The sequence below is a fragment of the Dendrobates tinctorius genome, unplaced genomic scaffold (assembly GCF_039654945.1).
Source record: "Dendrobates tinctorius isolate UK_male_01 unplaced genomic scaffold, ASM3965494v1 ptg000126l, whole genome shotgun sequence".
Classification (NCBI taxonomy): Eukaryota; Metazoa; Chordata; class Amphibia; order Anura; family Dendrobatidae; genus Dendrobates; species Dendrobates tinctorius.
In genome coordinates, this window is record NW_027361794.1 from 16,293,550 (window position 1) to 16,315,599 (window position 22,050).

At 42.1% G+C, this 22,050-nt stretch overlaps 1 protein-coding gene across 1 annotated transcript in view; it reads left to right on the top strand.

Annotated features, from left to right (window-relative positions):
* LOC141047304 (uncharacterized) overlaps window positions 1–3,333 on the top strand; it is a 51,145-nt gene extending 47,812 nt beyond the window's left edge. Inside the window, exon 6 of the mRNA XM_073542363.1 lies at window positions 1,765–3,333. Within this exon, the coding sequence (XP_073398464.1) occupies window positions 1,765–3,188 (1,424 nt within the window). The 3' untranslated portion in view covers window positions 3,189–3,333. The remainder of the gene's footprint in view (window positions 1–1,764) is intronic.
* The last annotated feature ends 18,717 nt before the right edge of the window (window positions 3,334–22,050 follow it).

Genomic DNA, 22,050 nt, shown 5'->3' on the forward strand with positions numbered 1-22,050 from the left:
TTTCGGTATGTTTTTGGGTGCATCGGAAACAAAGGCATGAAACTCTGAGAACATTGTTTACAGCTATGAACTAGGAGTCGGAAATGCTTTCAGGGGCGATCCCCATGATGTCCCCGTGTCATTTGAGCAGTGTTTCCATCATTTTCAGATGCTTTTAGACCTTTAAAGGACCCCCAGGGGAGATCACGGCAAAAATACTTGGGTCTCCCATAGACTTACATTGGGCTCGTTATTCTGTCCGAGTATTCCAATTTGCTCGACCCGAGCAAGGAGCACTCAAGCATTTTAGTGCTCACTCATCACTAGTGGAAACATCTAGTTTTCCACTGACAGATGATGGACTTTACTGGGGCCTTATTTTTTGAAGGATGAGTAGAAGCTTTTTATTGGTATTATTTTCACCAACATAACATTGCTAGGTTGCTTTTTATTCTATACTAGCTGAAGAGCCCGGCGCTGCCCGGGCATAGTAACTAACTGTGGTTAGTTATAACAAATTATAATAATCCTCCATCCCATAGTCCCGTGCCCATATACCCATCACACATCCACGATCCCATAGGCCCGTGCCCATATACCCATCATACATATCCTGCATCCCATAGTCGAGTGCCCATATACCCATCCTCCATCCAAAAGTCCCATGCCCATATACCCATCATACATATTCTCCATCCCATAGTCCCATGCCCATATACCCATCATACATATTCTCCATCCCATAGTCCCATGCCCATATACCCATCACACATCCTCCATCCCATAGTCGAGTGCCCATATAACCATCACACATCCTCCATCCCATAGTCCCGTGCCCATATACCCGTCATACATAGCCTCCATCCCATAGTCCCGTGCCCATATACTCGTCATGCATATCCTCCATCCCACAGTCCCGTGCCCATATACCCATCATGCATATCCTCCATACCATAGTCCCGTGCCCATATACCCGTCATACATATCCTCCATCCCATAGTCCCGTGCCCATATACCCATCATACATATCCTCCATCCCATAGTCCAGTGCCCATATACCCGTCATACACATCCGCCATACCATAGTCCCGAGCCCATATACCCGTCATACATATCCTCCATCCCATAGTCCAGTGCCCATATACCCATCACACATCCTCCATCTCATAGTCAACCATTATGACATCATAATGAGTGGCGGCGGGGCTTTCAACCTATGATGACATGAGCGTCGCCATGGCAACCATTGTGACATCATAATGAGGGGCAGGGCTTGACGCGCACACACTGCTTCCCCAGTATGCAAATAGGGGCATTGTGACATCATAATGAGGGGCGGGGCTTGACGCGCACACACTTTTCCCCCCAGTATGTAGACGGGGGCAAAATTGGTGAATTGGAACGCGCGGGGTTAAAATTTCGCCTCACAACATAGCTTAGGACGCTCTCGGGATCCAGACGTGTGACTGTGCCAAATTTTGTGGCTGTAACTGCGACGGTGCGGATGCCTATCCCGGACATACACACACATACACACACACACACACACACTTTGAGCTTTATATATTAGATTTGGGAGGCAGAATGAACAAACAGCTGAACACTGCGCTCTAATGGTTCATCCTATGAGGTTTTCTATTAGACTGTGAACTGTCATTTTCTTGGTGAATGGTTCAACATTTTTAAATAACTTGCCATTTTTATGGACAGTTTAAGTAGAAATGTTCAAAACTATAAATTGCAAGGATATTTTATTAAAAAATAATTTGTTTTTATTCTTGGCAGACGACTGTAACAGGAGATCGGAGAGACAGCTGACATCAATTTCAGATGATCCAAAGATCTTACAGAATACAATTGAAGTGAATGCAATTACCCCAGATATACCATCATCCCTTCACTGCAAACATGTATCATCTGATCCATTGAAACAGGTCCTGTCTTTTGATTCTTTACCGACTATTAAGGAAAATCAAAGTCACAAAATAAGCATTAAAACAAAAATTGCTTCTAAAGCAAAGGAGCCATTTTCATGTTCAGAATGTGGAAAATGTTTTAACCGGAAAGTGCATCTTGATAGCCACCAGAGAACTCACACAGGGGAGAAGCCTTTTACATGTTCAGAATGTGGAAAATGTTTTACAGGGAAATCAAGTCTTACCAGACATCAGAGAACTCACACAGGGGAGAAGCCTTTTTCCTGTTTGGAATGTGGGAAATGTTTTAAATGGAGAACAAATCTTGATAGCCACCAGCGAACCCACGGAGCCGAGAAGGCTTTTTCATGTTCAGAATGTGGGAAATGTTTTAACCATAAATCAGATGTTGTTATACACCAGAGAACCCACACAGGGGAGAAGCCATTTTCATGTTCAGAATGTGGGAAATGTTTTATAAAGAAATCAAGTCTTATCAAACATCAGAGAACTCACACAGGGGAGAAGCCTTATTCATGTTCAGAATGTGGGAAATATTTTATCCTGAAGTGTAGTCTTGTTAGACATCAAAGAACTCACACAGGAGAGAGGCTTTTTTCATGTTCAGAATGTGGGAAATGTTTTAACCAGAAATCAGATGTTCTTATACACCAGAGAACCCACACAGGGGAGAAGCCATTTTCATGTTCAGAATGTGGGAAACATTTTAATCTGAAAGCGCATCTTGATAGCCACCAGAGAACCCACACAGGGGAGAAGCCTTATTCCTGTTCAGAATGTGGAAAATGTTTTAACCAGAAATCAAATTTTTGTAAGCACCAGAGAACCCACACAGGGGAGAAGCCTTATTCATGTTCAGAATGTGGAAAATCTTTTTCAGAAAAATCAAATCTTCTCAAACATCAGAGGACTCACACAGGGGAGAAGCCTTTTTCATGTTTAGAATGTGGAAAATGTTTTAACCAGAAATCAGATATTTGTAAGCACCAGAGAACCCACACAGGGGAGAAGCCTTATTCATGTTCAGAATGTGGGAAATTTTTTACAGAGAAATCAAGTCTTCTCAAACATCAGAGGACTCACACAGGGGAGAAGCCTTTTTCATGTTTAGAATGCGGCAAATATTTTAGATGGAAAACAAATCTTGATAGCCACCAGAGAACCCACACAGGAGAAAAGCCTTATTCATGTTCAGAATGTGGGAAAAGTTTTATAGAGAAATCAAATCTTATTGCACATCAAAAAACTCACATTAAGGTTAAACTTGTTTAGAGTGAGGACGATTTTTTTTTTTAAACTTGAAATCACATCTTGTTAGACACCAGAGTAATCACCCAAAGGAGAAGCCTTTTTCATGTTCAGAATGTGGGAAATGTTTTAACCAGAAAGCACATCTTGATAGCCACTGGAGAACCCACAAAGGGAAGAATGCCGCAACTACACCCAACACATTAGAAAGGACCCAGCTGCAACAACTAAAAACACCAATTTGGACCCAGCTTCCTAATAGGCCATTGAGAGGTTTATAATACCACCTGAGGAACCATAGAGGAGGTTGCATGACACTGTCAACAAGAGGAAAGGAAAGTGCAAAGTAGAATGCAAAAACTCAATCTGAAAAACTAAAAAAAATTCATATAAGGCAAAGACATTAAGCTAAGGAGAACTAAAAATAAAATGAACAAGTATAACCTCCTAGAAACCTAACAGTGGCAGGAGGAAAAAGTGCTGGGGGGGGATCTAAAAGACTCATTAGAAAAATACATCTGAATTTTAAGAAGCAAGGTAAACCTCTTAGATAAAGTAGAGAAGTGACTCAGAGTCACACTTTAACGTCTGAATATTTTTTTTAAGAACGTGGATACTAAAGCTGGATCATGTGATGTGGCCTTATAAGTGACTAGTAGAGGGGTGACAATACATTGGGATGGCATCTCTTTTTATGCACCCTAAAGTCTTGTTTGCTTTTGCGGCTGCTACTTGACATTGAGTACTGTTGCTCTCTTTACTTGTAATCAGAATACTGAAGTCCTTCTTCTGTTCTGTAGTCCTGGGTATGCTTCCATTTAATGTATATGCAGCAGTAGGATTACTCTGACCTAGGTACATTACTCTACATTTATCAGTATTTAATTTCTTTTGCCAAGTGTTTGCCCATTCAGACATCTTATTAAGATCATTTTGTAATATTGTACTGTCCACGTCAGTTTTTAATAACCTACATAGTTTGGTATAGTCAACATAGACTCTTACCCCTGAGGAAGCTACATTGCTGTGGCGTAACGCGTGGGGTCCATGACTCTCTCACTCTTTACACTTCATATTGAGGGTTGCATTCCTTTTGGTTCTGATGAATCTATCTGTTGGCCGCTGTCCCCGAATCCCATAATGCACTGCGGCAGTGAAACATGCTAAATACAGTACAACAGTGCAGCAGCACAACCAGAAGTCAGACTGCCCACACGTCACATGGTCCTGACGTCATCAAGGTCCTTCAGCCCTGCTGCCATCAGTGGTAGTGAGGCTTGGATCACAGACAGGAAGTTTAAGATCCCGTCAGACATCTTCCTCCTAGGCGTGCAGTGTGAGTAGGAGCCGGGCAGGGTGGCAGTGGTGCCAGCTGCAGTGTGGGCAGCAACGATCTTCCTGTCTTCATCCAGTAATGATCTGCAGAGCAGCGCCTGGCAGTCTGCAGTGTGTGGGAGATGCTGGGGGAGAGTGCTGCTCCTGCTGCTGCTGCTGGGATGATTACAGCAGGAGAACTGACATGAGCTGGAGGCTGGGCTGCTGATGAGCGCACCCATAGCCCTGGAGTCTTACACTGGCATGGATGCCAACGTGCAGATAGCAGTATGGAAACCTGCTACACCACCATGAGGAGAGAAGTTAAGGTTCTCTGCAGAGGATTCCTGCTTTCCATCCCAGTAGATGGAGCTGCAGCATCAGACATTAAAGGGGTACTCCAATTTGACTATATATATATATATATATATATATATATATATAAAGAAAAAAGGGCAGCACTACCAAAATAATATAGTAGGTGCAAAACCTATTCAGCAGTGTCCAAACAGCCAAATTAACAAAAGGAAAAAAATAGGCAGCTCTCAAATTAAATGTGAAAACAGTGGATACTTTGCTGATCCTCAGGTGGCAACGTTTCAACGGTGACCCGTCTTTGTCAAGCAATGTGCTCATAGTCAGTACAAACTTAAATAGTAGTAACACGTGTACAACATTCCAGTAATTAATCCGTTTTACATATTCAAAATAGCCATTGTCATAGTAACGTATACAAGTGCTCCATTAAACATGTGCATAAGACCAAAAATCTAGATTACAAAGTGCAACAGTGCATATACAGTGCTTTAAAAAGACTCAACTTGCCTATAAAACTGATGACACAACCTATGTGGGTACTAAGGCTTATATAGAGAAAAAAAGTTAATATACTTATATCCTTGCAGCTCTCTGTCACTGCTGGCTACTCGCTGTGGTCAGTGTTGTTTGTTACCGCCCAGCTCCAACATCTGACTCATCACTGCATAGCTGATCACTGCAGGGTGCCTGAGCATGCTCACTAGACATACTGTTCAGGACTGCCATTTTGCTTTAGGGCATCACAGCCCTGTTGCTGACATGCATATATTAGTGCCTGGGGTTGCGGTTTTACACCTGGAATGGTCACAAACCTTAGAGGCACCCATCAGGTGACAATGTGGCTGTGTTGCTATTTTAACAAGAGATGACAACATCACACAGTCTCTCTTTACAGCATTAACCAATCCTGAATACCCTTCACCACCAGTGGTCACTCTTTATGCAGTTCCCATTCACTCTATTACACACATACCAGGCATTAGTATACTGCAGTGAAATCGCCATAAAAACTCATTCTATAGAAAAAAGAAAAATATATATCTTATCTTAACACTTCTCATTAAGTACCCTTCATAATCTTGTAGTTACTCTCGTCACGGCATCATATATCTGGAGAAAAAATAAAAAGGATATAGTTATAAACATATCCATATACCGTATATAAAAACATCAGTAGCACATACAACACACTGAAGACAGGCTACATGGAAGGTTATAGTCAAAGGAAGTATCTCAAAACATATGTACCTTAAAATCAACATTTAATCCTACCGGTTTTAATGTCCCCAGCTCATATATCCATCTCATTTCCAATTTTTTTAAAACTTCCGTACGGTTCCCTCCTCGTCTATGTACCGGTACATAATCTATAATTCTAAATCTTAAATCTTTCTCTGTATGTCCTTGTTCATTAAAGTGCTTAGAGACAGGCAGATCTTTACGTTTTTTCCGTATATCACATCTATGTTGATTTATCCGTGTTTTTAAATCACATGTTGTTTCTCCAATATAATAAAGTGGACATGGACATTGTAACAACTATATTACATAATCGGTATTGCACGTTAAAAAATATCTGATGTTTAATACGAGGATTTTGATATGTAGAGCCTTTAAGTATTAATGAGCAGTTCACACATGATAAGCAGGGGAATCAACCCTTCCGCTGAGTATTTGTTAAAGTCAACTGTTTAGTTTGCTTAAAGGACCCAATGTCTGCTTTAATCAGTCTGTCACCCAGACTCCTACTCTCTTTATATGCAAAAATTGGGGATTTTTTAAAAACTTCTATTTGTGGGCATCCCTTACTCAGAATCGGCCAATGGTTCATTATGATTTTGGATATTTGTGGACTTTCCTCACAGAAATTACTCACAAATGGAATTCTACTTTTATTATCCTTTTTTTTTTCTCCTCAACAAATCACTCTTTTCCACCTCATCCAGTCTCCTTTTCTGGTTAGTTAATATACTTTTGGGGTATCCCCTCTGTACAAATTTTTTGCTCATATTGTCGATTGTCTCCGTTAGTTTTTCATCTTTACTAACTATTCTCTTGGCACGTAGATATTGGCTATATGCAATTGCATCCAGCATTCTTTGTGGATGATGACTGGAATAATGGAGTAGGTTGTTACAATCGGTCTTCTTACAAAAAAGTTCAGTATTCAACCTCTCTCCATCCTTCCTTATCAACACATCCAAAAAATTCAACTCTATTCTGGAGCATTCCATTGTAAATTTTATGGTTTCATTAATAGAGTTCAAAAAGTCAAACTCCTGAAGCTCTTCACGTGATCCAGTCCAAGTCAGAAAAATATCATCAATGTATCGCCACCATCCCCCTACTTTGGGGAAATGGGGCGACACATAGATGTACCTCTGTTCCAGGGCGACCATTATGAGATTTGCATATGAGGGGGCCATATTTGCCCCCATAGCTGTACCCCTTATTTGTTCATAATACTCATCACCGAACATAAAATATTTTTTTGTTAATACTAATTCCAACAGGGACATAATCATCACTATGGCTTGATTAGTAAAATTAGTAATGGACAAGGCTTCTTTTACCGCCTCCAGACCTTCTTTATGGACAATAGATGTATACAGAGATGTTACATCAAAAGATACTAGCCAATCACTTTCTCCCACTTTTAACTCCTTGATCTTCAAAAGAAAATCAGTGGTATCTTTAACATAAGAAGTGGCTCTTTGTGCTAATGGATTCAAAATTTTATCCAGGTACACCCCAATGTGACTCAGCACTGAATCTGTACCTGCCACAATGGGGCGCCCTGGGGGGTCTCGCATAGACTTGTGCACTTTCGGCAGAGCATAGAGTATAGGTGTCGTAGGAGTAATATGTAACAAAAAATCAAATGTTTCTTTGTCAATCAATCCTTGCTCTAAAGCAGGTTTCACAATATTCCCAATATTTCTAATGATCTGGATCCTGAGAATTTCATGTATACATCTTGATCACTTATCTGTCTCATTATTTCAGCCACATAATTTTCTTTATCCATGATCACCAGGGCTCCACCCTTATCTGCCCTTTTTATAATAATTGTTTCATCATGAATTAATTTATTCATTGCTTTAACTTCCTCTGTTCTTAAATTTGGTCTAGTAAAACACTCTATTCTTTTTGACCGCAATGATTCAATATCTTGTGTAACCGCCTCAACAAATGTTTCTATTGCTGCAGAGCTATTTGGAGGTACAAATAGACTTTTCTTTTTCAAATCCATTTTTGCGATACATAATTCAGCCTCCTGACTTAACGTATATTTACTCTTATTATGAAACCATTCCTTTAACTTGATTGTTCTAAAAAACCTATTCAAGTCAACTTTACAGTCAAACCAATCGACATGCGTATTCATACAGAAAGAGGGACCCTTATTCAGAAGTGACAATTGTGAATCAGTTAATACCTTTTTAGATAAATTGATCACTAGTTCTGATGGTTGGATCGTGTCACTGGTCTCGGTGATTGACTGTAATTCTTCTGTTTTCCGCCTCTTTTCTCTTTTTTTCTCTTCCATTGTAGCCTACCTCCTCTCCTTTTTGACCTTTTCCTTGAGGAAGGTGATCTATTTCTGCTAGGAATAAACTTATGGTTAAAATCATAGAATCGTAGAGTTGGAAGGGACCTCCTGGGCCATCTGGTCCAACCCCCTGCTCAAAGCAGGATTCGCTAAATCATCCCAGTTAGATGTCTGTCCAGCCTCTGTTTGAAGACTTCCATGGAAGGAGAACTCACCACTTCTCGTGGCAGCCTGTTCCACTCATTGATCACTCTAACTGTCAAAAAGTTTTTTCTAATATCTAATCTGTCTCCTCCCATTCAGCTTCATCCCATTGCTTCTAGTCTTTCCTTGTGCAAATGAGAATAAAGTTGATCCTTCTACAATGTGACAGCCCTTTAGATATTTGTAGACAGCTATTAAGTCTCCTCTCAGTCTTCTCTTTTGCAAACTAAACATTCCCAAATCCTGCAACCTTTCCTCATAAGACAGGGTTTGCAGACCGGTCACCATTCTGGTCGCTCTTTTCTGAACTTGCTCCAGTTTGTTGATTGTCTTTTTTAAAATGTGGTGCCCAAAATTGGACACAATATTCCAGATGAGGTCTGACCAAAGAGGAGTAGAGGGAAATAATTACTTCACGTGATCTAGACTGTATGCTTCTGTTAATACATCCTAGAATTGCATTTGCCTTTTTTGCTGCTGCATCACACTGTTGACTCATATTCAGTCTGTGATCTATTAGTATACCCAAGTCTTTTTCACATGTGCTGTCACTTAGCCCTATTCCTCCTATTCTATATATGCTTTTTTCATTTTTGTTGCCCAGATGTAGTACTTTGCATTTCTCCCTGTTAAAAACCATTCTGTTAGTTGCTGCCCACTTCTCCAGTTTATTTAAATCTTTTTGAATCCTCTCTCTCTCTTCTCTAGTATTAGAATCATAGAATCATAGAATCGTAGAGTTGGAAGGGACCTCCTGGGCCATCTGGTCCAACCCCCTGCTCAAAGCAGGATTCGCTAAATCATCCCAGTCAGATGTCTGTCCAGCCTCTGTTTGAAGACTTCCATTGAAGGAGAACTCACCACTTCTCGTGGCAGCCTGTTCCACTCATTGATCACTCTAACTGTCAAAAAGTTTTTTCTAATATCTAATCTGTGTCTCTTCCCATTCAGTTTCATCCCATTGCTTCTAGTCTTTCCTTGTGCAAATGAGAATAAAGTTGATCCTTCTACAATGTGACAGCCCTTTAGATATTTGTAGACAGCTATTAAGTCTCCTCTCAGTCTTCTCTTTTGCAAACTAAACATTCCCAAATCCTGCAACCTTTCCTCATAAGACAGGGTTTGCAGACCGGTCACCATTCTGGTCTCTCTTTTCTGAACTTGCTCCAGTTTGTTGATGTCTTTTTTAAAATGTGGTGCCCAAAACTGGACACAATATTCCAGATGAGGTCTGACCAAAGAGGAGTAGAGGGAAATAATGACTTCACGTGATCTAGACTGTATGCTTCTGTTAATACATCCTAGAATTGCATTTGCCTTTTTTGCTGCTGCATCACACTGTTGACTCATATTCAGTCTGTGATCTATTAGTATACCCAAGTCTTTTTCACATGTGCTGTCACTTAGCCCTATTCCTCCCATTCTATATATGCTTTTTTCATTTTTATTGCCCAGATGTAGTACTTTGCATTTCTCCCTGTTAAAAACCATTCTGTTAGTTGCTGCCCACTTCTCCAGTTTATTTAAATCTTTTTGAATCCTCTCTCTCTTCTCTAGTATTAGCTATCCCTCCTAGCTTTGTGTCATCAGCAAATTTAATCAGTTTACCCTCAATTCCTTCATCTAAATCATTGATAAAGATGTTGAACAATACAGGGCCCAGGACAGAGCCCTGTGGTACCCCACTTGAGACATTCTTCCAACTGGATGTGCAGCCATTTACGACCACTCTTTGGGTCCGATCACTAAGCCAGTTATGAATCCACCTAACAGTTGCCTTGTCCATTCCATACTTAGTAATTTTTTCAATAAGGATTGTATGAGAGACTTTGTCAAATGCTTTGCTGAAGTCAAGATATACTATATCTACAGCATTTCCTTGATCCACCCAATCAGTGATACCGTCATAGAAGGAAATTAAGTTAGTCTGACATGACTTATTAGTTAGAAACCCATGCTGACTCTGTTTAATCACTTCATTCTTATCCAGGTATTGACATACATGTTGTTTAATAATTTGTTCAAAGATCTTTCCTGATATAGAAGTCAGACTCACCGGCCTATAGTTGCCTGGGTCCACCTTCTTCCCCTTTTTGAAGATAGGAACAACATTTGCTCTTCTCCAGTCTTCTGGCACTTCTCCTGTTCTCCAAGAATTTTCAAAGATTATGGAGAGGGGTTCAAAAATTTCTTCTGCTATCTCCTTCAGTACTCTGGGGTGTAATTCATCTGGACCTGGAGACTTGAATTCATTTAGGTTAGCTAAGTGTTTCTTCACTATCTTTCTGTTTATAGATATCCTGGATTCTTCTATTCCCTTAATAGGACAGTGAATAACAGTTGATGTTGCATTTCCTTTCTGAGAGAAAACAGATGCAAAATAGGAATTTAAAAGTTCAGCCTTCTCAACATCCTGTCTTACCATTTCATCATTTTCATCCTGTAAAAATCCTATAGCATCTTTGACTTTTCTTTTACTTTTGACATATCCCCAAAATCCTTTATTATTGCTTTTGACATCTCTTGCAAGCCTCAGTTCATTTTCAGCTTTAGCTAATCTGATTTGTGCCCTGCAGGTTCTGCAGACAGCATTATATTCTTCTTTAGATATGCCTCCCTCTTTCCATTTTATAAACATTTTTTTCTTCCTTTTTAGCATGTGCTTAAGTTCTGTGTTCATCCATCCTGGTTTCCTTAAATGCTTCCTATTCTTCCCTCTTTTCGGAATTGTTAACAACTGTGCTTTGAGAATTTCATTTTTCAAGATTTCCCATCCTTCCTGGACATTTTTGTCTTTAAGGATATCCAGCCATTGGATCCCTCCAATTCTCTTTCTGAATCCCTTAAAATCTGCCTTTCTGAAATCTAACCTTGACGTCTGAGTCTTCACAGGTCTTCCACCTCTAGTAATCCAAAATTCTAAAATAGCATGGTCGCTACCTCCTAGGTTCCCAGCCACTTTTACCTCCTCAACCATTTCCTCCCTGTTTATAAGGATTAGATCCAAGGTAGCAGTTCCCCTTGTTTTCTCCCTTACCTTTTGGAAGATAAAGTTGTCAGCAAGAGAGGATAAGAATTTCCTTGACCTGTTAGTTTTGCCTGAGAGAGATTCCCAACAAATGTCTGGATAGTTGAAATCTCCCATGACAACTATGTCATATTTTTTGGAGAACTTGGCCATCTGATGCATAAAGAGTTCATCTATATCTTCGGCTTGCACAGGCGGCCTGTAGTAAATGCCTACAATGGTGTCCTTTCCATTGTTCTGTCCTTGTATTCTTACCCAAACAGTTTCCACAGAACTCCCAGTCTCTGAAGCTTCAATCTCTGTGCAGATATACGCGTTTCGAACATACAATGCGACACCCCCTCCTCGTTTATCAAGTCTGTTTCTTGCAAATAAGTTGTATCCTTCTAGTCTTGTATTCCAATCATGTGTATTGTCCCACCAAGTTTCAGTGATTCCAATTACATCATATTTCTGTTCCTGTGTTAGTAGTTCCAATTCTCCTTGTTTGTTGCCCATGCTTTGTGCATTAGTATAGAAACATTTTAGTTTGTGATTGGTTTCTCTTTCTCCAATATTTTTATTAATTAGATTCTTTCGTCTTTGTTCTTCCTTTCCACTTCTAATAGCAGAGTTCTCAATAGCATTTGTCAGGTGTATGGCTTTTTCTGGTCTTTTGCTTCCCTTCCCATGTTGTTCTAGTTTAAAGCTCTCCTTACAAGTGTAGCAAGGCGACTTCCAAATAGTTTTGTTATTTTTATTTTTATCCATCAACTGTCTCTTATAAGTCATATTAATCCAGTGACCTCTTCTCCTCCATCTTAAATTGTCTTTCTGCCAATTATAGACATTTCCTGTTTTATAATCTTCAGAATCCCGGATCCACTTTTTTCGTTTATTATCTTCTAATTCAGTACGCATTTTATCAATTCTCCCCTTGATTACAACAAAAAACGCATTCCACGCCTCCTCTTTGATGTTACTTTTGATTTTTGCACACACATCATCTACCTTTTCTTGTAAAAGTTTAATTTCATCTTGTAAATACTCCATGTTCAATAGCATAGTGTCCATTGCATATTTGTTAGAGATTTGAGTAAACCGTGTACAAAAAGGAACACTGTTCATCATGAGATTAGGTCTAATGTTTGACCTCAAACCTCTTGGGATCATACGTGCTTTATAATATTCGCCCAAGGTTGTCAGATGTAACTGTTGAGTGACAATTTTTTTTCATGTCATTCTCATATTCTCTTTTGAGATCCAAAATTGAGGGGGTATTCAAAAAAACCCCATCACCTCCTATGGCTCCAACAATCCTGTCTCCATCTTCCTCTGTGTATGTAAATGAAAAAGGATCTCTTATACTTTCCATTATCCACTCAAAATAAAAATAATTATTTCATAGAAATTCTTCTTAAAAAACTTTCCAAAAAAAATTCCCAGAAAAATGTGTGCTCAACCCATAGGACAATAGATAAAAATCAAGAAAAAAGGGCAACCCTACCAAAATAATATAGTAGGTGCAAAACCTATTCAGCAGTGTCCAAACAGCCAAATTAACAAAAGGAAAAAAACAATAGGCAGCACTCATTATTTTATATATGTAATCGCCAGTTGGGACTTCTGGCCGCTGTCCCCGAATCCCATAAGGCACCGTGGCAGTGTCACTTGCGGTGGCGTGGCCTGACATATTAAGAGAAACCTTTGGGAGGTGTGGGCTGAGAGATGATGGCAGTGGCTCGGTATAACTCCATATGTGACGCAGCGGTGAGCACTGCAGTGTAGTCTGCAGGGATGTGACGATCATACACACTGCCATGTCCACACTGATCCCTGCTGTAAGCGTCATCACTGGCACCCCGTACACACTCACCTGTCAGCCGCTCGCACTCAGCTGCGCTCCCCTGTCCTACCCCCTGGAGTCTGCACAGTGCGGGCCAGAAGCGTGAGGTAAAGTATCGCGGGATGTGATACCACGTGACCAGCTGTCTGCTGCGGCGTGATGTCACTCTGGAGGTTGGGGTGCCAGGGTCTCGGTGTGCGCGCTCTGCGGGCACAGACGAGATGTTGTCCCCTTTGGGTCCCGGGGTATAAAGCCAACAGCAGCAATGGAGGATGCGGAACAAGACTGTGGTGACCTACGTGACCGTTGCGGTGATGGTGGGCATGTCCTATGCCGCCATGCCCCTGTACTGCCTGTACTGTCAGGTACGATCTGTATGCCACCTACATGTGTGAGGTGCCCGGTACCGCCCCCTATGTGTATATGGTATACTGTATGCCACCTACATGTGAGGTGCCTGGTACTGCCCTGTATGTGTATATAGTATACTGTATGCCACCTACATGTGTGAGGTGCCTGGTACTGCCCCCTATGTGTATATGGTATACTGTATGCCACCTACATGTGTGAGGCGCCCGGTACTGCCCTCTGTGTATATGGTGTACTGTATGCCACCTACATGTGAGGTGCCCGGTACCGCCCTCTATGTGTATATGGTATACTGTATGCCACTCACATGTGAGGCGCCCGGTACTGCCCCCTATGTGTATACGGTGTACTGTATGCCACCTACATGTGAGGGTGCCCGGTACTGCCCCATATATGGTATACTGTATGCCACCTACATGTGAGGTGCCCGGTACTGCCCCTATGTGTATATATAGTATACTGTATGCCATCTACATGTGTGGTGTGCCCGGTACTGCCCCCTATGTGTATATAGTGTATGCCACCTACATGTATGAGGTGCCTGGTACTGCTCCCTATGTGTATAGTATACTGTATGCCATCTACATGTGTGATGAGCCCAGTACTGCCCCCTGTGTGTATATATATAATCGCCAGTTGGGACTTCCGGCCGCTGTCGCAAGGCCACGAACTGTGCCTGCGCAAGTGACATACACATCACCGCTATTCCCACGCAGGTGCAGTAACAAAAATACAAAAATTCAGAGGGATATAGAACAGATATGTTGGAAAGCACAAACAGCATGAGACATGTCCACTGCTCCTGTCAGCCCCACTAAGCATACATAGATGTTAATTTCACCGCACTCCCAATGCGATAACATCGGGCCTATTTCTAGTCATTTACATATAACACTTTGATAAGGGATTTATATCTTACCCTGCTATGTTACACTGGGTTCATATTATCCTTACAGGCACCTTTTAGTGAATTTTACATTTAAGTCAAACTGCACTATTGCTCATCTGGGCCTTTGGGGAACCCTTGTTTATTGGAGTTACATTTTTGCTTGCACTTTTGCTATTTTCGGAGTCAGTCTTTTTTATGTTGTTTATTATGACATGGTGATTGTGCTTTGTTCTAAAATATATTCCCCTACCTTCTTGTCTGCTTTTAATTGCTTTTATACTCATTCCTATGTATGTTTTGGTATCAAAGTATCTTTTTCATTTTTTTGGACATCCCAGCCTATATTGTTTTACTTTGGGTTATTGGTTTATCAACACAGTCTATAGTGATTGGTGGCCGCCAGACAAGGAGAGATTCCAACTAGAGTAATATACCGTATACCATATTACTAAATACATATGCTAATAAATATAGTGCCATTACCTGGGTAAAAGAAGATATTAGGTCAATACAGCTATCTTCTTTTACCCAGGTGATGGCACTATATTTATGAGCATATGTATTTGATCCTGGGATACCCTAATAATTGTAAGGGCAGTATCTTCTACCTTTAGGGAGTGGGGTTTTGCATTGGCGGGTTTTCAACTATATAGCACATATGCTTGAAGAATAAATCCTTGAACCCGTACCCCTGCACCCCCTTAGGAGTTCTCTTTAATTTTGACAGATTTGTTCTTACATCTCCACTAGTAACACTTTTGTACCAGCACATTGCACTTTATCTTGCATTTGGTATTAAATTGATTTTGTACATCATACAGCATTTCTTCTATTAATAATTTATATCAGCATATTGTCCCTTCTCTGCTTTTTGTATCATCTAATATATAATTGCCAATCGGCTCTGTCACAGCTTCCAGCGACTCCCACAATCCACCGCGGCCGCCTTCCAGTGGTGGACTGTGGGGTAACGACACAAATGCCAGACACTAGCGCTGCTGATCTCCCGACAGTAGCCGCGGCTCATCTCCCGCCGCAGGGAGGTCAGCAGTGGCGCAGCCGGGAGACACTTGCATCGGAACTACGCCGCGGCTGGGATTCATATTCCCGCCAAGTGGCTCTGCTCATTGGCTGAGCCGTCCGCCGCTTTTGACTTGCATTGATCTGGAGCAAAACCGCTGGCCTAAAAAAGATCTGCGGTTTTGCTGCGGATGAAACGCTGCAGATCGGGAGGGGGAAAAGTGTGGGCGGTGACTGTGTGCGTGTATGGTGTGTGGGCGGTGACTGTGCATGTATAGTGTGTGGGCGTTGACTGTATGCATGTATGAGCCAGTGTGTGTAGGGGGGTTTGTGAGCCTGTTCGGGGGTCATCAGCTGTGCGGGGGGGTTTGCCAGGCCTGTGCAGTGGGTCATTGGCTGTGCGTGGGGGTCTGCTGGAACTGTGCGGTGGGTTGTCGGCTGTGTGTGGTGGTCTGCCGGGCCTGTGCGTTGGGTCATCGGCTGTGCAGGGGGGGGTCTGCGGTGGTGTGTGTGTGAGTGGGCATGTGTATACAGGCATCATCCGATGGGACTACAAGTCCCATCGGGCGATGCCTGCTACCCTGACAGTGAGTGACACATTGGCCAATGATGGGACAGTAGTAGTCCCATCATCCGGCTGATATGTTGAATGTAAAAATACGTATACATACGTATAACATACAACACATAACGTAGAGTACATACTCACCAATCACCTAATTCCCCAAAGCCATCAATCTCCTGTAATAAAGATAAAATAATAAACCAACCTATACTCACCTTTCTGCTGTAGTCCAATTAATAACGAGGTTCCCACGATGATCTCCCATGGAGAGCAGCCGCATCAGCTGATGCGACCGCTCTCCAGGGGCTCCTGCGATGAAATGACTGTATATCCTTCCGCCGCTGCCGAGAGAAGGTCAGTTCAGTTCATTCTCTCACCTGGTGAGAAAATTCCCATGCAGCATTGCGGTAAAGTGAGAGAATGAACTCACTTGACCTCTTTAGTGATGTACTGCAGGAGGATTATCTCCTGTCAGTTCATCACAAGGAGGGCATATAGAGCAGTGACATCATCTGATGTCAAGGTTCTATAGGGGAAATCATCGTGGGTCACACTTTATTAATTGGACTGCATCGGACATGCAGTATACGGTTGGTCTATTTTTTTACTTTTTATTCTAGGAGATTGAGGGCGTCGTTTGGATCTGGGCGAGCAATAAAAATATGAAAACCGTGTTGTGTTTTATTTCATTAAAATAATTTATTCTTATGTGTGTGTTTTTTTTTTTTAACCCTTTCAAAAGATTAATAATGGATAGGCGTCTTATTGACGCCTCTTCATTATTTACCGGGCTTAATATCACCTTACAATAGCTAGGTGACATTAACCCCTTATTACCCATATCTCATCGCTACATGGGAGTGGGAAGAGGGGCTAATTGCCAGAATTGGTGCCTCTTACAGATGTGCCATTTCTGGGGCGGCTGCAGACTGGCATTTGTAGCCGGGGGGGTAATATCCATGGCCCCATCCTAGGCTATGAATATCAGAACGCAGCTGTCTGCGTAGCTTTTCTGGATATAAAATAAAGGGGAATCCCATGTCTTTTTGCGGGGTTCCCCTATTTTAATGGCCAGTAAAGGCTATGCAGACAACTGCGGGTTGATATTCATAGCCTGGGAAGGGGCCATGGGTATTACCCTCTTCCCAGGCTACAAATATTGGCCCCAGCCGTCTGTTTTCCCCCTCTGGCACAGAAAATTGCACGGGAGCCCACACCATTTTTTTTCCGTTTGTTTTTTTTAAATATATATGGTTATATATCTATAGATATATCTATGGAAATATCTATAGATAGTTAGATAATGGATAGATATACCTATCCCATATTTATCTATCCCATATTTATCTATCATCATCTGTATCTGTGTGTAATGGAGTGTGGGTTAGACAAATGTAAAAGAGGAGGTTGGACAGAAATGACATCACAAATCTTTTTTGTTAAAGGGGTTGTCCGGGCTTTTCACATAATCTCAGTGCATATCTGGGCTGCAGAATTATGACGACAAGTAATTTACTGTATGTCACCAGTTTGCACGGTTTTCTAGATATTCTGAACAGAACGTCCAGGGGGGGTGTGTTCTGGCATTGACATGAGAACTGGTTGTTTCCTCCTACTCTACTAAAAACATACCATCTGTAGCAACAACCCCACCCTCCATAGCTACAGGCCCTCCCCGTCCACATAAAGAAGCCCTCCTCACACAGTAACAAATCCTCCCCGCCGTGCCATTACCCCCCCTCCCTGCCGCTCCATTCCCCCCACCACGCCGGTCCGTCTCACCCGGTCTTCACATTGCCGGTGAAAGCTGCAGCAGGGAAGGAACGGGTCATGTGACAGGCTCTCTGCACGTCACTTCAGCCCGCCTGTCACATGACCCGCTCATTCCCGGCCAAAAATAAAAGAAAGGCCACACATTTGTTGTAGTGGTATCTCCATGACAGCTGATATCTGTGTGTGCTCAAAGTTTGACCAGTTTAGGCCAGTTTTCCTTTTTTGTCCTGGTTGACACAATACTTATATACAGCACTAGTTAGCCAAAATATAAAAAAATACAGGCCACACATTTGTTGTAGTGGTATCTCCATGCCAGCTGATATCTGTGCGTGTTCAAAGTTTGGCCAGTTTAGGCCAGTTTTCCTGTTTTGTTCTCGGTTTCACAGTACTTATATACAGCACTAGCCAAAAAATAAAAAAAAACAAGCCACACATTTGTCTTAGTGGGATCTCCATGCCAACTGATTTCTGTGCGTGCTCAAAGTTTGGCCAGTTTAGGCCGGTTTTCCTTTTTTTGACCTGGGTATCACAGTACTTACATACAGCACTAGTTATCCCAAAAGTAAAAAATAAAACAGGCCACACTTTTGTCATAGTGGTATCTCCGTGCCTATGTCAATTAGGGTTGCCCACACTGTGTACAGCTCCTGCACCTCCTCCTCTTCAGCCTCCATGTCCGAAATGAGCACATCAGTCACAAGCTGGAAGCACTGCAGCATTGCCAAAGCAAAGTGTCAACAGCCTGTGATGAAGCTAATTTGCTGACAAACCGCACAATGCTGAAGTGTTGAGAGCTCTGAAAGAGCAGGCAGATGTGTGGCTGACACCGCTGAATCTCCAGCCAGGCATGGTTGTGTGTGACAATGTCAGGAACCTGGTGGTGGCTCTGAGGTGAGGCAAACTGACACACGTACAGTTGTGGCCAAAAGTATTGGCACCCCTGCAATTCTGTCAGATAATACTCAGTTTCTTCCTGAAAATGATTGCAAACACAAATTCTTTGGTATTATCTTCATTTAATTTGTCTTAAATGAAAAAACACAAAAAGAATTGTCCTAAAGCCAAATTTGGTATAATTCCACACCAAACATAAAAAAGAGGGTGGACAAAAGTATTGGCACTGTTTGAAAAATCATGTGATGCTTCTCTAATTTGTGTAATTAACAGCACCTGTAACTTACCTGTGGCACATAACAGGTGTTGGCAATAACTAAATCACACTTGTAGCCAGTTGACATGGATTAAAGTTGACTCAACCTCTGTCCTGTGTCCTTGTGTGTACCACATTGAGCATGGAGAAAAGAAAGAAGACCAAAGAACTGTCTGAGGACTTGAGAAACCAAATTGTGAGGAAGCATGAGCAATCTCAAGGCTACAAGTCCATCTCCAAAGACCAGAATGTTCCTATGTCTACCGTGCGCAGTGTCATCAAGAAGTTTAAAGCCTATGGCACTGTGGCTAACCTCCCTAGATGTGGACGGAAAAGAAAAATTGAGATTTCAACGCAAGATTGTGCAGATGTTGGATAAAGAACCTCGACTAACATCCAAGCAAGTTCAAGCTGCCCTGCAGTCCGAGGGTACAACAGTGTCAACCCGTACTATCCGTCGGCATCTGAATGAAAAGGCACTGTATGGTAGGAGACCCAGGAAGACCCCACTTCTTACCCCGAGACATAAAAAAGCCAGGCTGGAGTTTGCCAAAACTTACCTGAAAAAGCCTAAAACATTTTGGAAGAATGTTCTCTGGTCAGATGAGACAAAAGTAGAGCTTTTTGGGAAAAGGAATCAACATAGAGTTTACAGGAGAAAAAAAGGCATTCAAAGAAAAGAACACGGTCCCTACAGTCAAACATGGCGGAGGTTCCCTGATGTTTTGGGGTTGCTTTGCTGCCTCTGGCACTGGACTGCTTGACCGTGTGCATGGCATTGTGAAGTCTGAAGACTACCAACAAATTTTGCAGCATAATGTAGGGCCCAGTGTGAGAAAGCTGGGTCTCCCTCAGAGGTCATGGGTCTTTCAGCAGTACAATGACCCAAAACACACTTCAAAAAGCACTAGAAAATGGTTTGAGAGAAAGCACTGGAGACTTCTAAGGTGGCCAGCAATGAGTCCAGACCTGAATCCCATAGAACACCTGTGGAGACCTCTAAAAATGGCAGTTTTGAGAAGGCACCCTTCAAATATCAGGGACCTGGAGCAGTTTGCCAAAGAATGGTCTAAAATTCCAGCAGAGCATTGTAAGAAACTCATTGATGGCTACCGGAAGTGGTTGGTCGCAGTTATTTTGGCTAAAGGTTGTGCAACCAAGTATTAGGCTGAGTGTGCCAATACTTTTGTCTGGCCCATTTTTGGAGTTTTGTGTGAAATGATCAATGTTTTGCTTTTTGCTTCATTCTCTTTTGTGTTTTTTCATTTAAGACAAATTAAATGAAGATAACACCAAAGAATTTGTGTTTGCAGTAATTTTCAGGAAAAAACTGAGTGTTATCTGACAGAATTGCAGGGGTGTCAATACTTTTGGCCACAACTGTACCATGCCTGGCCCATGTGCTGAACCTCGTTGTTCAATATTTTCTAAAAAAAAAACTATCCGGAGCTGCAAAGTCAGCTACATCTTCAGCCGCCCTTGCCGTGCTTCAGCAGCGATTGCAGATTCTGGCTCACTGACTGGTGTGTGATGTCCCCACGCATTGAAACTCTACACTGCATATGTTACAAAGAATTTGTGAGCAGAAGCGGGCATTTGTTAAATACCAGCATCAACAAGGCCGTCATTTTTCAGGTTTGACTCCACATATAAGACCTCAGGAGTGGACATGGATGCCAGACATATGTAGCATCCTCCAAAACTTTGAGGAGTACATCAAGATGGTGAGCTGCGATTACGCCATAATTAGCGTCACCATCCCGCTCATCTGCATTTTGAAAAGCTCCCTGCTCATAATGAAAGAGGATGCATTGCAGGCCGAGCGCGAGGACATGGATCAAGGAAACATACAGGGTGATTACACACAGCCCAGCCTTATGTCATCCCAATGTAGAATGGTTGATAATGAGGAGGAGGAAGAACAGGAGCTACTTTCATGCTCTATAGACGGGACTACAACCACAACTGTCCTACCATCTGCTCAGCGTGGATGGCCTGAGGAGAGGGAAGAAGAGGAGGAGGACACCTTAGTCAGTCGTCCTCTTGGTGAGGACACGGAAGGCTTGCCTGTTACCAGTCTGGCACACATGGCTGACTTTATGTTGCGCTGCCTTTCCCCATGACCCTCCTGTTATTAAAATATTGGGTACCATTCATTACTGGCTAGTGACACTTTTAGACCCATGCTACAAAGATAACTTTCACTCTCTTGTTCCAGATGCAGACAGGTTTACCAAAATGGTACAGTACCATAGGGACATTGTTGCACAATTATTAAAAAAAATGCCCATCTCAAAATGCTGGCGGCAGAGATAACAGTTCGCTGGCCAACCAAGGAGGACAGGCGAAAGAGACACAAGTCCACTCTAGCAGAGGCTGTGACCCGTCTCCTGCTGCTGCTACTGCTAAATAGCCCGGTAATTAACTTTTCATGCGATTTGGTACTTGTGACTATGTCTGTGGATTATGGGTGGCCGTGAGCAGTCAGCGTAGTGGGATCGTTATAGATTTAATAAGGGGGACTGATTATGGTGTATACCCCAGTTGATTGTGCATCCATGATGTTCTCATTAGTCTGTATATATTATGGGTGTTTTTTTGCCACATGAATATCATGCTGTAATACTATTTTGATTAACGGACAGCATATTTGATCTGGATGAGCGCGTCCCTTTGCATGTGCTTGTGTACCACCATTATGTGTGTGTTTTTTCTATGCCCTTCCCCAATATACCTGTTGATCTGATTTTACTCATTGTTCTAAATAAAAATTTGTATTTTTTATTTTTGTCAACCTTGGCCTTGTGTTCACCGTTTTTTTTGGTATGGTCTAGGGGAACACTGGCAAAGTTCTGGGACAGTTTTCTAAACCCTC